Source organism: Silene latifolia, chromosome 4 (genome assembly GCF_048544455.1).
Source record: "Silene latifolia isolate original U9 population chromosome 4, ASM4854445v1, whole genome shotgun sequence".
Classification (NCBI taxonomy): domain Eukaryota; kingdom Viridiplantae; phylum Streptophyta; class Magnoliopsida; order Caryophyllales; family Caryophyllaceae; genus Silene; species Silene latifolia.
The window spans coordinates 12,423,086-12,441,513 of NC_133529.1; the positions used below are offsets into that span (position 1 = coordinate 12,423,086).

The 18,428-nt window shown below is 32.6% G+C and overlaps 1 protein-coding gene across 1 annotated transcript; it reads left to right on the plus strand.

Moving 5' to 3' along the window:
* Positions 1–7,870: 7,870 nt before the first annotated feature.
* Positions 7,871–9,803, plus strand: LOC141652964 (MLP-like protein 31). The gene is made up of 2 exons (XM_074460591.1): positions 7,871–8,134; positions 9,186–9,803. The coding sequence occupies exons 1-2, from the start codon at positions 7,948–7,950 to the stop codon at positions 9,449–9,451; spliced, it is 453 nt and encodes a 150-aa protein (XP_074316692.1). The 5' UTR covers positions 7,871–7,947; the 3' UTR covers positions 9,452–9,803.
* Positions 9,804–18,428: the final 8,625 nt, after the last annotated feature.

Consider the following 18,428-nt stretch of genomic DNA (forward strand, 5'->3'; position numbering starts at 1 on the left):
GGTTTCTTCCTGACTGACCGGGTGGGTGATTGGCTGGACGACTGATGGATGAGTGGGTGGATGACTACACGCTTCGCTTTTGGACAAGACCACGCTACGCTTTACTAAGACCCCCGATTGTATGATCTCTCTTGCCCGGATCCCCCTTGAAAGCACACTTCGTTTATTTTCTCTCTACTGGGCGCGCCTCACTGACTTTTTTATGGTTTATATCCTCTTTGTTATGAAATAAGAGTATTAAGAATAGACCTTTGGGATGCACCTTAGGGGAGAAGTTCAGTTGTTGGGTTAAGTAGGTGCAATTAAGTAAGGAAGGGTATGGGCTGTTGGGCACCACCTCCCCTATTAGCGCCAGAGCTTCCCTATAGGACTCACTGGCTACTCCGTTTGTGTCCAAATCCGTCGCAATGTAATCCATAAACTCAATATTCTGACTGTTTTAATGTTTTCTTTAATGTTTCCAAAGTAGGAATACGTTTTATTACATCATACAGATTGGAATCTGATCATACATAAAAAGTCTTTTTTTTTATTCATTTATAGATTATAGATTTCTTTTATTTAGTTTTAATTTTATGGCTCGGCTAGGCGAGATGGCCGAGCCATTCCCTTTATTTTTCTCGGTCTGGAAAAAAAAAGTCTCTTGAACGAGATTCTTTCCTAAGAGCTTGCTTGTTACCTAGCTAAGCCTAAAATATACCTAAAATTAATAAAAAGTTCTTAGCAGGAATAGGTTGACTTTCTTTTTTTCTTTTAGTTGGTTATGGTCGTTTCGTTTAGTTTAGTACGAGATCGCTTCACACCTCGCGGTGCTTACACCTCTCGCCTATCGAAGTTCTGTTCAAAAACCTCGTCCGAGAACTTGTATAGATGCACAGGAGCAAGAAGTGGTGGTATTATGGGTCCTCTCACTAGCGATCGAGATATTTCATAACCTTGCTTGTCCTAATAAATATGCGAGCTCTTTAAAACCTCCGGACCTAAGGCGCTTCCTCGGACCTATTCTTAGGTGTTTGGTTTGAGATCGAGGGCGATATGAGAGCAGTAAAGCGAGCCTTTTTTGTGATGAAGTATTAAAAGGCATGCAGTGAGTGAAGTTTATGAAGTGGGCTAGATGGGCCAATGAAGTGAGGAATCGTGAGGAAGAGGTCGCCGGCTACTAGGTTGGATGGGATGTCAACTCGTGGAAGCACCATTTGTTACTATCGGACAAATTTCTTCTTTAGTTTTCTTCTTGTTCTTTGCCATAACGCCCATTCTGGGACGAGTTGGAAGAAGAATTCCTAATTCTTACACGGATGAGACTGATCACACCTGAATTTAATTTAATAATTTAAAATTATTACACCAAGAATTGACGAGTGAGTCTTACACCAAGAATTGACAAGCGGATTCGTTTTTTCTAGTTGGCTATAAGGGATGCCTAAAAAAGCGCTGCGTTTTGTGCACCTATAATGGTATGACCCCAAGAAGGGTCTGTCCTCACGCTTTCAGTAAAAATAAATGACCAACGTGAACGTTTGATACGAGAACCGGGATTTTATGGGCGTAGAGACTATCTTGAAAATTCTCTCTTCTATGATGTAATTTACTGGATCAGTCAGAAAGAGCTGAAAGCACAAACAAAACAAATGAGTTAATGCGCAATCAGATCTGAGACCTTAACCTTATAACCCAAGTAAAGCTAATCCCAAAGGCATATAAGCCAAGGGACCAAGGGACCAAGGGTGCCAAGGGAAAGCCACTCAATTCTAGTAAGTCAGATAACAAACGTATCAAACGGCAAAGCAGGGGCCGGAGAAACCTATTTTGGGGCAGCAAACATATTAAAAGGGTAAACCTTAAAAGACACGTAGACAATGTCATCTCGCATTACTAAATGCCGCCTTGCATAACCAAAATTCCACGTCACCAATTATAGAAAGTCACGTCATTATTTCTTATTTAAAAAGAAAAAAAAATTGAACCATTAAATGCAAATAGCATAACAAACATTAACTTGTTGTGAAATCAAGGGAAGAGAGAATTAGAGAGAGAAGTTAGAGAGAATAGAAGATAGGCAAAAACTATATTATCATTCCATTATGAAGGGTATATATATACAATACAATGGGAACGAGTTTAAAGTAAGATAATATATTCTAGAGTATTCTAAGATATAGACAATTGGACATCCATATAATATTTACATTAATAATATTTCATAACACTCCCCCTTGGATGTCCATTATTGAAGAAGATGCCTCGTTAAAAACCTTACTAGAAAAACCCTGTGGGAAAAAATACTAGAACGGAAAAGAGTACAATAATCTTCAAACACGCATAATAATAGCTGCCTCGTTAAAACCTTTCCATGGAAAACCCAGTGGGACAAAACCATGGATAAGGAAAAAGAGTACAGCGCGTGTCAACTCCCCCTGATGATTACATAACTTGATAAATCTTGAAATGAACCATACTTTGACGTAACTTCTCGAACGTTGAATAAGATCCATTGTAGTTGATAAACTTGATATCTCCAAATCCTTGATAATTTCAATCTTCGTATTTCTTTAATTCTCACAATCTGGGTGTAGTCATTTGTGATGACTCTTGGATCTTATTTCAAATAATATTTCCACAATAGTGATAGGGAACTTCTTCATAGATTACATAACATTATATGTTAAGAATAACTCATCTTAATAATCATAGCGTATCAATGAGCTTATTGTGCTACCTCGGTTAAAACCTTGCTAGGAAAAACCCATTGGGACAAAAAAACCTAGTCGAAGGGAAAAAAAGTGTAGTCATCATTCCTTAATTCTTTGTATTAAGGAGAATCAATCCGATAATTATTGAATACATCATCCAATTTCTTTGAGCTATTTTCTTTGCTAAACCACATATGTATGGATTGACATTCTCATTGTAGATTTTGACTACATTATTTTCCTATCGTTATGGTACTTCTGGACTACAAACTAATTTCACATGTTTAGCATAAAGCTCATTTACATCATTATTCTCATATGCTCAAACTTCAGGTTGAGACAATAACAATTTCAAATAAACTCTATAGGAGTTTTTATGTTCCATTTTAGAACTAATCACGATATCTTCCAACCGTATTGTAGAGGTTTATATATTTCATCAAGAGTTTTCAATAATTCAATTGATCAACCATTAACAATTGATGATCATTTATAAGAGGCTCCTAAAGGGAGTTTTCCTCAAAGGAGTAGATCATGATATATTTCTCCTTTCCAACATTATTCATTCAAAATTATATTATGAAACATGTGCATGCATATGATATGAAACTAAGTTCTAAATGACATATGCTAACAAAGATGCAATAATAATATATTAAATATTAAAACTAATATGCAATGATAAACTTACTCTCTATATGCACATGATGATGACTCAAAATGCAAACTGTACAGTTTTATTTTCCAATATTCATAATTTAAATTGACTTCAAGTCAATAACTAGACATCTAGTCCACGAGCTCATTTATAATCATAGATTATATGTCGACAATCAAAATGGACTTACTTATAAGATCCCCATTTTCTAGTCCATTAATTTTCGCGCGCAAATGCATATCGGTTCCTTAAACATATCGATATAATTTCAATATCTCGTGATATTGTCAGTACTGATCAATGATATCTGAATATATTGGTACCATTCCTTTTCTATATAGGCCATCTATTATCATTCAGATATTTATGTTACTTTCAGGACATCCAAATTTCTTTACTCTATAGGAGTACCAACTGCCCAAAACTTGCCATTTTCTTATTACTAGAAATATTGAACCGATATGACTCTCACACTATATTTCACGTGTGCTTTATTGTTCAATTTGGCAAGAATCTAATTTTTCATTACATATATTTTCTATGACTAATGTATGTTCGCTATACCACATATAGGGCTAAACTGTCTATAATTAAGTCATAGATTTTAATGTAACATATCACATTCTGATAAGGTGATAAAAGTGGTATCATAATACATCTTCATAAGCAAATGATTGCCATCATTTCTAATTTCATGAACCTCTAATTGATGTATTTCATATTGAAAACAAACCACTGAACTTCAGGTCCAGCTGGGGATAATATACTTGTTTGTTTTTACCAACTTTTCCTTATCATTCTCCCCCTAAGGTGGTAAAAACCATAACCACCTTAGATCTTAATTTCTCATATCGCCGATGAGAATTTATATGGGCATTTTTATACATTAACAAAATCTTTTGGGGAGTAACATATAATGCAGATGGATTTTAAATGTGCTGAATTACAATGCCCTTTTTGGAGACTAACGATTCCATATAATAATCAAACTGTGATCTCCAATATTAAATATACTCAGTCTTCGTGTAATGTCTTACCTTTAATAAATTTACACGAGAGAGTTTTCAAGACTTATGTTTTCCGTAGGATAAACTTGGGTTTATCAAAACGGGTATAATAAGAACCTTAGGATGGCCTTAATGTCACATTTGAATAATTTCATGTCAACCTTTTTAGTTGCCCACAATCCAGGACAATCTTTCATAATCAATCTGGCCAGATAAATAATGTGACATATGACACAACATGTGTCTCGTATATGTTGGCAAGACTCACCAATATTCCAATAAGGAATACATTACTCTTTGAGTATTTTCATATGACCTTTCATGAAATATTCACTTTCATGAGATATTTTCATTTCTTTCAATGAACAAATTTGGCTCGATAAGGCCACACATTAAGCTCAATTACGGCTTCTTTACTTCAATAAGGCCACATCATTAGGCTCAATTAAGGCCGCAATATTAGGCTTATCATAACGCCATATTATCAATCTCTCACTGCTGCATGTAGTCTTTATGAGATGTCACATTCACTTCAAAAAATGGATCAAATTTCATATCTCATTATCTTTGTTCAACTTCAGTGAACAAGAATCAAGTCGCAAATAAATTCGCCTTTCATAAAGACCGCTTTAAATTGAACAGCGGTTCATATACTCATAGACGTGGACTTCTGGCCACTTACACTTATACAATATGAATATATTGTACTGATGAAACGGTGTTAAATTATTACACACCTTTCAAACTTTGAACTTCATGCCAATGTCACAATATGGACATATCTCTCATCTTTGTAAAATAAATCTTTTGGAACTTGAGGCCCAAAATTGTATAATATGTTCCTTTTCAAAACTTCTTTTATCACATGTATGAAAATTCAGTTCCAATAATATAAAAAACTGGTAAAATTTATATATACATTTGACATATTTTACATGTAAATTGACATACATCCACTAACAACAATTCAATACATTAGATTATCTTTCATGTACTCCACATTTCACACAATTCGGCATGATTTATTATGCAATACTTAATAATAAGTACTAATTAATATAATTATTACTAAGCATACAATATATACAAAGCAGTTACCTTGTACTCGTATACCTTAACTGTGACAAGTCATAAATTAGTGATAAACATTGATAAACGCCATGTCCTTTAAAGATACAATGAGAATACTAGTGCTTGTTTTATAGAACACTTGCTTGTTTTATAGAACACTTCATATTTGAAAGATGCATACGTAATTTAATGTTTGTTTTAAAGAATTACATCAATCGTTGTGGGAAGAAGGAAAATTAAAACTTTGAGAAAGGCTGTACTCCTATTTGAGAACATGGTCATAATCAAATTCCAGAATAATTAAGGATAAATTAAGGCTCCAATGCAAAAGCTATGTTACAATTAATGTATGTCGATGGTAAAGATAAAAAGTGTAAGTATTTTGTAATCTTTCTCTATAATATCGTAATGAATGAGTATTTTGACGCCAATAACATTAAACTGCTAGATCCAACAATAAACAAAGATTAATGAACAGACGTTATTCTGTGTGAGTACTATGTGCAGCACCAAAATATTACTCCATGTAAGAAACAAGTAGGGAAGAAACAAGGATTCTCACCACGCATTATTTTCCGCTAACGAAGGGGTAGTACTCATCGCTCAAAATCAAGTACAGATTATGTATACCATAATTATATAATAATCACAAGCATATTTGATAGGCTTGTAATAAAAATACCTGATTTACCTTTCCGAGCAATTGGGTTCCACTAGCAAAATACAAAATTACTCAAACACACTTGACATGTTTATGGTAGAATGAACCAACATATAAGCATTTTTTTTTCTTTAATAAAATTAGGGTAGAGTCTCGTGCTGATAATGTGTTGTGAAATCAAGGGAAGAGAGAATTAGAGAGAGAAGTTAGAGAGAATAGAAGATAGGCAAAAACTATATTATCATTCCATTATGAAAGGTATATATATACAATACAATGGGAACGAGTTTCCCTAAGATAATATATTCTAGAGTATTCTAAGATATGGACATCCATATAATATTTACATTAATAATATTTCATAACATAACTTTGCTTTTTTTAATTTTTAGATAAATTAAACAACCATTAAAAATAAATTCATGCTAAATTTAAATTTTTTACGTTTATTGTTAGGATATTTTAAGCAACAATTAAATATCATGTAATTATAATTTTACACCATTTATAAAATAATAAATAATTTGTAAATATTAAGAGCAAATAATAACATACTTAACATTAAACATTAATATTTTAATTTTTAAAACTAGAATAGGTTAAACGAAAAATTAAAAATTTACATCACTCTAATTTTAAACTGTTTATATGTGCAACTCCCTCTTAAATCTTATTGAAATAAACTTGCTCAATTTTGTTAATTTTGTTAATTTGTTGGCGCTTAATTTAGTTATGGTACTACATTTCTTATTTTAAGGGTATGTGGGCCTGAAATCTAAAGAAGAAGGTTATTGGGCCTAAATTATGTTAATCCAAGATTTAAGACAACCGGGGTCCAAGAAGTCTAAATGGAGGAACGTTGGCTAAGTGGCATGATAAGCACTCATATGAAGTTTCAAGAAGATTCGGCGGTTTATCAACCACCTCCCACTAAGGAGTAGTTTCCAAGGAACCGGGTGATGCCTATATAAAGAGGCATTTCATTCAAACAAACGACAGTTCAAACAACAACAACAATTATAACTTAGTCTATCATTAGATTAGTCTCTTAGATGTAGCAAAGATTAGCATTAGCAGTAGAAGTGGCACGACAAGCCTATCCGATCATGGAGGTAACCAACCATCTATCCCTTAATTTGTAATTTAGCATCCACAAGTACTCTTGTGAAGACTCTAGTTGATGTTGTGTTATTGAAATCTTCTTTATATATAAGTATCGTTGGGAATTCCCATGTTTAAGTTTGAGAATTATCTCATTCATTGTTGAGCGCTAAATTATTATGAGTAATTAGCGCTGTTTATTAGATTATGTATCTACAACCGTGACTCAAACCCTTGCATTAAAGAGTGAATTACAAAGTGTAGAAGGATAGTTACGACCTACAAAATAACTTAAGGTAGTAATCTTGTTCCACACAAACACTATTCCCTAAGATCACATGTTTTCAACGGAATCAATTGACAATTATTATGTCTACCATTAAATCTAGAATTATTGGAGTGGAACAGTTGATAGTGTAACACTGTAACTACACCTCACCACAAATTCTCATTATAGACGGACACTATCCGTCTATACGTATAGACGGATATCATTTCCCCTCACAAAATATCCATTTGTCATAAAATGGGAAGTACATGGGGGTGCCCCACCTTGTTCCCCCTACCCATTTTATTAGAGGTCTTTACTCGTCTGTTCGCCTCACCCGTCTATACCAAGACCTATTGACACCTCACACAAAATTTCTATAAAAGGGGCATCTCGTTAGAGTTCTTATCACCTGAAATAAAAAAGAGTCTCATTTCATAATTACTTCATAATAATTCTATTAATTTCCTAATAATATAATTGGAAGAATGGGTGTGACAGGAAAGTTAGAAGTTGAAATAGACATTAAGCACTCAGGAGATGTGTTCCATGAATTATTTGGGACTAAACCACACCATCTTACTAGCATTATTCCTCACAAAATTCATACATGTGATGTTCATGAGGGTGAATTTGGCAAACCTGGTTCTATTGTTCACTGGAATTACATTCATGGTAAAAAAAATCTATTCTTTTTATTGTTTGTACTAATTTTATATATAAATTTCGACTAATTTTACCAGTAAAGTATATAGGCCCCGTTCTTTTGGACTTAAAGTCACTTAATTTAAGTTCACTTCAGATCCTATAAGTTTGATTCGATTCGATCCTATAAGTTGATTCGATTCAGATCTTATAAGTTGATTCGAGATCCTATAAGTTGATTCGATTCTATTCTATAAGTTGATTGATTGATTGAGATCCTATAAGTTCGATTCGATTAAATCAGATTAGTTTGAAAAGAATGGTATACTAACATAGCATACGAGACCTAGTTATTAAAAATTAAATGACTTTTATTATTGTTAGACTAACGGGCTTACGTTACATAATTACTCTTTTGATAAATATTTAAATTAGAAATGCAGTAAATGTGAGTTACTTTCTTTAAATAACACAAATTCTCATTATAGACGGGAGATATCCGTCTATAGTTATAAACGGGTCAAATATACACCCACTTTAAGCATAAGACAAGCAAGAAGTTGCATGGTGGGGTCCAAAAATGTCACCACTTTAAGCATATTTGACCCGTCTTTTACTTTACACGGATATATTCGTGTATAGTGAGATTAATTGTTTAAATAAAGGGAAATGATAACATGAAAAACTATAAGTACTCAGTTACTCATTATGTAAGAGCATTATTATAATAATCTAAGTTTTCTTAAGTGTTGTTTAAATGGCTGAGTACATTTGACCGTGTCATTCTGATTTAATTGTTAAATTCTCTATTCGAATGGTAGGATTTAAGATCCTACAATCCAAAATGTGACGATGACCCGTTTTATAGGTAATTCTTATGATTCTTATGATTCAAAGATCTCCCTAACTAAAAACAACATTGATCGTTGAGGTGCACTTCATAATTCGATACTAAGCACCTCAACACCTCAACGATCCAAAAAACATTGATCATGACCACCCTAGACATTTATCCACACTAATTCCTGAAGAACTATATTAGCTGATTAAATTATTAATATTATGTACGAAATATATACAGATGGGAAAAAATGTGTAGCAAAGGAGTTAATAGAAGAAGTAGATGAGGAGAAGAAATTGGTGAAATATAAACTAATAGAAGGAGATCTCCTTCAAGAATTCAAGAGTATGACTTTTACTCTGCATGTGGTACAAAAGGGTGAAATTGATGCAATTTTATGGCAAATTGACTTTGAGAAGTTTGAGGATCTTGGACCGTACCCTACTGGTATCATGGACTTTATCATTGCTATGACCCGAGATGTTGAGGCTCACCATGTCAAATGATGACGATGTCGGTTCGTTGTTAATAAGATAGTTGTACGTTGTATAACAGTTTTATAATAACTTATATGCCTTATTTTTATAATCGAAAAACATAAGGTGTATAACATATTATGAAATTGTTATGTCATAGTGCGACCATCTTATTTGAGAATTTATTTAATGCATTTACTAAATTACAAATCCATATAATGGAAGGGAATAAATGAAACTGCTTGGTTATGGAAGTTTGAAACATGTACTACGATATTGTGTTATGTGTGCTTATATTTGTATTTGTATTTGTACTTGTACTTGTATTGTATTGTATTTTCAAGGCTTTCCTTTTTAATATATGCTTTGTTGTTATGGAGTATCTACTATTCGCTCGTAACATTGATTATACGGTAATCATTTGAGTAGTAATGTGACATTGAGTCGAGCTTTTCACCATGCCAGATCCCCAAAATATCCGTATCCTTAACCATGTTTGTTGCAGTCTTCCCCGCTCATAACAATATTATACATTACCCACTTCTCAATCCTTCTAACCACCAAGTTACAAAAATGGTTCTTTAGAAGAATTTTAGATGAAAAACGTGTTATAATTTATACAAATACTATATTATATTCCATATCCAATAGAGCATTACTAATATTTCCAATAATTGAACATTGCAATAGGCATGTGCATCGCATGGGTATTAAATTAAGTTCAGGTGAGTTCAGTGACTACTGTTCTTTTTTTGAAAAGAGTGAACTATATCTTGAATCGAGGAATCGAACTAAAGTATGTAAGAGCATCTCATTTTAGTTCATTTCAGTTCAGTGCAGTTTCATATAGTTTATTTCAGTTCATCTCTTCCCAAATTAATTCTTGCTTCAATTCAGTTCAGTTCAGTTCAGTTCAGCCTCATTAAGTTCAATTCAATTCTCAGTCGAAAAGAACAGAGCCTTAATTTGTGAAAAGATGAGTTCAGTTGAGTTCAGTACAATCCAGGTCCACTAAATTTAGTTCGATTCGAGATCGGACAATTTGGTCAAAAGAATAGCGCTTTAGTTAAGCTTACTTAAGGTTAGAATATGACATAATGGCCCGTGCATCGCACGGGCATTAAATCCAGTATATATATATTAAAGAGGCTTTTAAAAGAGGCTTTTTTCAGGCATTTCTAGAGTCTCCAACTTTTGTAAAACACCTATATAATTTAAATATTAATATGTACGAAAAGATATAAATTTGGCCACACAGATAATGCAAAAGATATAATATATATTATAATTAATCACAACTGACAAAAAATCTATTTTCTTGAATTTGTTAAGAACTAAAACACTAATTACAAAGTAATACATATATATACTCTGTATGACTTGATAACACATAACAAAAAGAGATCAATTTTTGTACCCTTTTATTCTTTAGCTTTTCTACCTTCCGTTAATTTGCATCAAGATGAATGCTTTGTTTTCATATTTCCTTGCAATGTCGATAGACTATAGTTGTATAATTTTTTGGATGATGTATATTATTTTTCGTAACAATTTCGTAGTTTTTGCCGTTATACTAATAGATGTTTTATTGTTCTACAACTATATTTATGGACGATCTAGCAATAACAAAGGGACATTTTTTTTCCTAGCATAATGATTTGAACAATAAACCAGAATTTTTTAGTGGCTTCGTTGGTAAGTGTTTTTCTTAGTTTTTTGTATATGTCCAAATTCTTTAGTTATTATAGTAGTTTATACTACTATGGTAAGTCACAATTAATTTATATTAATCAACACGTTTTACAAAATCATATTAGAGTTTTATGAAAAGTGCAGAGTGATTTCCCTAACAAATATAGTATATGAGATATACATAATTAACATAAATTGGCTTCATAAACTCCACGTCTATACAGATAGTGAGATACAACTTCTCTACTTCAAGTCTGCAACCTTACCAAATGAATCGTTTATGCTGCTTTTTATATTATGTTTTTCTCTATGAATATATTTAGAGAAAAAGGTATTTTGCTTATACACAATGTAGTATACGAATGTAACAAAAATATTGTAGTATACGAAGTATTTAATCGAATGTAATAGTGTATTTGAGCACTGGTTTTTGCAATAAAAATCATATTTTGAGTTCTTATAAGCATTAAGCCACCAGTAGGTCTCCTGAGAGACGGTCATTCAATAAGTTTATTGAGAAAAATTAAATAGGTACAAATGAAAAGTTGGTATTAAAGGTAATATAATAGGTATAAATCATGATTCACGATAAAATGGGTACCTTCACTATGTAAATAGGTACGAAATTACCATTGTCACAATCAACAACAAAAGGGTCACGTAATACAAAAAACTTATTGAAAGACCGTCTCGATTTATACCGCACCAAAATTGAAGCGCATGTGTATGTAGAAATCTGTCGATTCATAATAAGTGAGAAGTTGGAAAATTTATAGTTCTTTTAAAACTATATATTAATCAATGAGTACTAATTAACTCCTCGATAATTTGAATTTGTTGAATATGTATGATAAAATCCTATTTATAGGGCTTATATCTCACACTGTCACACAAATACCACCAACCTAGACTAAGAATTTAATTTACATCTATGCCATAAGTTATAACCTTATGTAGGAATTCCTTGAATATTTTTATACGTTTCTCATAATCTCACCTAAAAATAAGACATTATTTAGTTGCCCGTGCAACGCACGAAGAGGCTTTTTCCAGGCAATGTAACCTAGGAGCTAAATTCCATTAATTATAGATTATGCAGGTTATAGATATTTCATATTTTACCACTTCAGTTAAAAATAAGACATTTTTAAAAACCCGTGCAACGCACGGGCACAAAATCTAGTTCTATAAAAGTTTAGTTCATAAAAGTTACGTCGAAAAGAACAAGACCTAAAGAGAGTTAGGTGTCGTTTGGTTGTCATGGCGGAATTAATCTCCCGTTAATTTCAAAAACACGTGAATTAGGTAATTCATGTGAATTACTAAAAAGACGTTTGGTTGACATGTAGAAATTGAATGGACACAAGAATTTTTAACTACCTAGGGGGCCTAGGTAATCAAACTCCTCCATTACGGAGGAGTTTGCAATTCTTAGGAAAAAGAAAATCATGGGATTTTGGGTAACCAAACATCTTCATTTTTTCCAATTCATGGGATTTTCGAATTCCCCAACATTTCTAGTGGCAACCAAACGATGCCTTGCTCTTATTATGTACTCTACTGTCCGTACTATATATAAGGTTCTTTTGCATATGTCACATAGATTAGCTGGTAAAATAATGAGGTGTGGTACTCATGATCCAGGTTCAAACTCTATCCGCATTATATTGTATTTTTTTTTTAAACATAGTTCATGAAAATTACCAAAGTGAGGTTAAGATAATCTTTATAGCATTAGAAAAAGTTAACATAAGAAAAATACATAAGCCATTGAGTGTTTTCAGCGAATTAAACCAAAGACGCTCAACCACTCAACGACTTAATCTAAAAATGCAAAAAAAAGGTATTGACGAGCAACCATTGGGCGACTTTGACCCAAATTTATGTATAAGTTACTAAGGTCGATGAGGCATCCGACGACTTAAATCCAAGTCGCTCGGTTCCTAAGCGACTTACTCCATGGATTAACGCATTTCTATCATATGATCCATTTTTGATAATAAATTTTAGGGTTATTTCATAACAATAATCCATCCTATTGGTGGTCTGCAATAATCACTCCATCCTATCAATAATCCCAATTAAATCCAACCTAAGCATCATACCTTCTAATAACGAACCAAATTTGATATTTTTTAAGTTTATGTTGGAATATTTGATAGTTTTTGGACAACCTAGCTGATATATGTGATGTTTATGTGTAATATTTTCAAGTGATGAATCAAGTACTTGGTTTATTTGATACACATAAAAATAAAAAAATATCAGCTGGTTCGTTATTAGAAGGTATGGTGCTTAGGTTGGATTTAATTGAGATTATTGATAGGATATAGTGATTATTGCATACCACCAATAGGATGGATTATTGTTATAAAATAACCCTAAATTTTATTTTAACCCCACTTCGACCGGTCACACATTAATACATTATATTCAATAATCCCGACAACATTTTAAGTTTTGATTAAAAAACATGGACTAATACGGTTAGGAATTAAATGAAATCATCAATAATCCATGATATCGATGTCAAAGGGACCAACAACATTTTGACGCTGTGATGTACGGACTATTATTGTTCAATGTTCATTCAGCTTATACATGCATGCCTTCATTGCCTTGTACCAGTGCACGGCTAAAGGCCTCCAATATCAGTGGTTCACATTGATTCAGTCATCATATGTTAACAACTTGATAATACGACCCAAGAATGAGCCGAACCCAAATTGACCCGCCTGGCCCGAATTCTGTTAAAACACCAAAATTACCTGACCAGAACTGACTCGACCCCGTTGACCCTTTTGTCAGGTCTAGTTAAAGCCTCTAATCCTATGTCTCGCAGTGGGATTCTGATAGATGAACCATCTCAACCAAAACCTTAAGCTGATGGTTGTGGCCCAACTATTATTTTTATTCCTATTACGCCCACTCACTCAAGTGTAGAGGTGGCAATCGGTTCACTCGAATTCGATTCATTGGTCGGGTTAAAGCGGTTGGGTCATATCATACTTGACCGAAAAAGAATGAAAGAATGTGATCACCAACCACATGTCTTTGAGTATGACTCCGGTCACCTCCACCGGCCCTACTTACCTCCATTTTAATATTTCACTTCTTTCTGGTCACACAAGTATAAAAATAGGTCACATGAACACAGTTGAATAATTATTAAATAGACATGCACAACCTGTCATTTCAACATGCAATAACTCACTTTACAATTACACCGGTCTACCATTATTGAATAGAGAGACATTACAAAGTAGAAACTCCCCTGGGCTAAGCCCTCCTCCATGTACACAGGATACCAGGTCTAAGACCCGTGTAAACCCCCTGGCACTTTCACCAGTAATAATCAGAACCGTAGTTCACATGAGGCCATGCCCCCTTCCATGTACACATGATAAATTTATAATGTCTTCCCTCTCCCGTAATCGTATCCCGAATGATACCATTGGCCAATTATACATTATAATAACAGTACCCTTATCACAGTCATATATTCATAAGACGGTAACTAATATAACATGTGAGCAGTATAACATTTATAAGATGAAATTAACAATAAAACTAATATAACCAATTATTTCTAATATCTTATTTCAAATGTAAACAATTAATTATATCGACGAAGGGTCCCGAAATCATACAATATCCACGCATATAGGTAACTTAATTCTCAGTCTGCATGTCTTTGGTTATCCCGCGTAGACTACATATATACATACCCCCATTTGTTTTGTCTTTCGTTGAGTATATCTTGTGTGTGTGGGGAGATGGCCTATTTATAGTATGCAAAGTCGGTTTATACATATAGGATAAGTCTACTATTTAGAGGGCGTTTGGTACGGGAAAGGGTAAGAGAATGAAATCAAGAAAGGGTAAGAGAGGGAAATGAATGGGATCACCCATATTATACTTGGGTGTTTGGTTGACAATTAGAAGAAAAGGGAATTAAAAGCCAACATCCACCACCTCCACCACCATTACCCACCACATGCCACCATTATCTACACCGATACCACCACAAGTAGCGGCGCCGACGATCTTCCTCACGGTACCCCACGGCGAACCTAATCACCGCGCCTCACGCCCTCAATAAACACCACAATCCCGACCCCAAACACCTTATTCATTCTAAAAAATCCACCACAACCCTTCGAAAACCCCTCCCCCACCCCTTAAAACACCAGATCTGGTGTGGCCGACCTCGGGCGGTTGCAGTGGTGTGACCGAGGAAGGTGTTGGTGGTGGTTGGTGGGGTGGGAAAGTTACTGAAGTTGTTGGTGTGGTGTTTAGTGGTTGAGGATATGGGGTAGCGTGAACAGGCGGTGTCGCTGGTGGTGGTTGTGTCGGTGTGGTGGGTGTAGGGTGTAGGTGGCAGTGGTTAACGGTGTGAGAGGGTGTGGTGGGTGTTGGTGGAAGTGGTGGAAATAGGGAGTAGGAAGAAGAAGGGATTATGGGATTATGGGCTTACCCAAGGGGGGGAGGGGTAAGGATGAGAATGGTTTTGGGGGTAAGGGGGGGTATGGGTTACCCTTTCTTTGTGTCAAACAAACAACAACAAAAGGAATCAACCATTTTTATTCTCTTTCCCTTTCCTTATTTCCCCCAACCAAACGCCCCCTTAGTGTTTATTATTTACACGATAACTATCACATTTAATGGTTATCCTAAAACAAAATATCTAATACTATTACTTAGCTCTTAAGTAAAACTAGGCTTCAAAATATATTACTACATTAATAAATGGGAAAATTAGTTGATGTCGACGCGACTCGGGTTAACATGTGTCGAGTTGTAATAATTTTTTTTTTCCGGGATATTACAGTTATCAGCATATATTTTATCTTATATATTTCGTTTTAGATGGTAATTTTATATTTAAATAATAGGTAGGTGTATTAATTGTATAGATGGTAATTTTATGTTTAAATAATATATAGATAGGTGTATTAATTGTAGTTTTAAGTGAAAATAATTAAGATGAATGTCAATTTGGTGTTATTTAAATTATTATTAAGCTAACTAGGTTTGGTGCCGGCTTCGCCCGGATACCTCTATTTCTGATTAATTTTTTTCAATGAAATAAACTATATTGGAGTTGTCTCACTCACACGTTTGCTATTTGTAATATATTTTTCTATGGCATATCTTGTAGTTATGATGAAATGTAAAATTTATTTTCAAATTATGAGACACGTTTACTACCCCGCTATTAATATTATTACTTTCACGACATTCTTTCTTAATATCATTACGTTCACTACTCCCGTGGTTACTATTGTTTCTTTTACTAATTCCTCTATTTTTTTGGTAAATTCATTATTCCCGTTAATTTTATCCGGCCTATATTTAAATAAATAAAATATTTCCTTGAGTCGATTGGTTATTTAATTGTTCATACTTTTTCTCATTGTTACCACTGTTACTTTCACTACATTCGTAGTTACTTTCACTACTTCCACTATCATTATTATAACTGTCACTACTCCCACATTAATACCGTTAATTTTATTAATCTTGTTGCTGCTACTATTACTTTTACTGCATTTAATTTAATGTAAAATTCTATGATGATACTAATTAATTCCATAAGTGGGGCATGTTAATTTTAAGGAAAATCACTATATTCTTGTGTTTTCTAAATTTAATTACTTTAATTTAATGTAATTTCCATAAATATTTTTCATCAAGGCATCTTTATATTATACTTTTAACCAAAATTATATAAAAAATTTACATCGATGTCCCTTTAACAGGTCCATCACATGGTGCTATCGATTTAAAACTATATAGTATAATTAATTTGTATAGATTTCTTTAATTACATTGAAGTTCCTTGGTTTCTGGAATTAATATATAGTACTAGGTTTGATGTCCGGCTACGCTCGGGCTGACTTTATTTACCATTTAATTTTAATTTCTATGAAATATGATTCGCTAAATTTGGTTAACACATACATCTATAAAATACTATTAAAAGGCTAGCCTAAAAGTGCCACATAGATAATGCCACATAAGATGAAAAAAAGCCACATACACAATAACAATATGACTTGACAAACTAATATGACATGCATTATCAATTTATTATTATATTGCATTAATTTAATTCACTTATTTTCTTTAAAAATCCATCCATATTCCATTAGTTTTAAATTTAATTATCTAAAAAAAACTATAATAAAAAATACGCATTAACTATAAGTTAATAATTTCAAGATATTTCATATGGAGTAGTATTATATGTATTCGAAATAAAAAAACCGAATATATAAGAAATTAAGAACGAAAAAGAATAAATGAAGTTAAAAAAAAAATTGTATTGTCACTAATTCACTTTTTTTTTGAAGGACAGTAATTCACTATTGTTATTACTAGAAAAAAACAATTATATACCATAACTTTGTTGTATATAGAAGATATTTTACAGAACTAATTAATCAACAAATGAGTATTAAAGATCATATAGAATATTTTCTTAGGAAAATATAAAATATTTGGAAAATAAATATTTATTTAATTTAAGTAATTTACATACAAATTTTGTAAATACTTAACTGAAATTATAGACTAATAATAGAATTTTAAAAGGGTAGTAATACCATGTATTTAGTTCATGAAATTATTTAACGTAAAGGATAAGGTTTTATATAAAAAAAAAACACAAATTGCGTTGTTTAGCAATATATTTAGTAAGTAAACTAAAATAATTATATTTATAATTTTGTGTTCATGGTGAATTTAAACGAGACCTTCTCCATTCCACTTTTATTGTTTAATTATCCTTTAAAATTTATTCCAAATTAATTGTTTTTTCGAAATCTATACAATAATATAAAAAGCCTAGATTGAGTAGCTAATAGAAAGACACATGACCTAATACAAGTTATACAATAACATAAAAATGCTAGATTGAGTAGTTACAATTATATGTTAGATCAAAAATTAATGAAAAAATAAATTAAAAACAAAATACAAAAAGACAAAGTAGTAATCAATATATTATAATCATTTATCCTACGTAAACTTTCATCTTCCAAACATTACTCTATTTCATAATTACAATTTATTCCTCTTTAATACCAAACTTTTCATATTCCATAATTATGAAACCATCAACAAATTTTACCTATAAAATAAGATTAGTAGATGAGAATCTAGGTTAAAAAAAAAACTATCTTTCTTTTGTGGTGAAATGAACGAGAAATGAAGAGATAAGAGAAAAATAGAAGAAAAGAGAATGTATAATTAACAAGCATTTATATCGTATTGTTCGTTTTTGGTGTTGTCGAATGTTGATGATGACACT

Excerpts from the sequence above, each read along its gene's own strand:
- LOC141652964 (XM_074460591.1), top strand. The coding sequence starts at position 7,948 with ATGGGTGTGACAGGAAAGTTAGAAGTTGAAATAGACATTAAGCACTCA. Across the intron at positions 8,135-9,185 it reads TCACTGGAATTACATTCATG|ATGGGAAAAAATGTGTAGCA; the intron begins GTAAAAAAAATC and ends AAATATATACAG.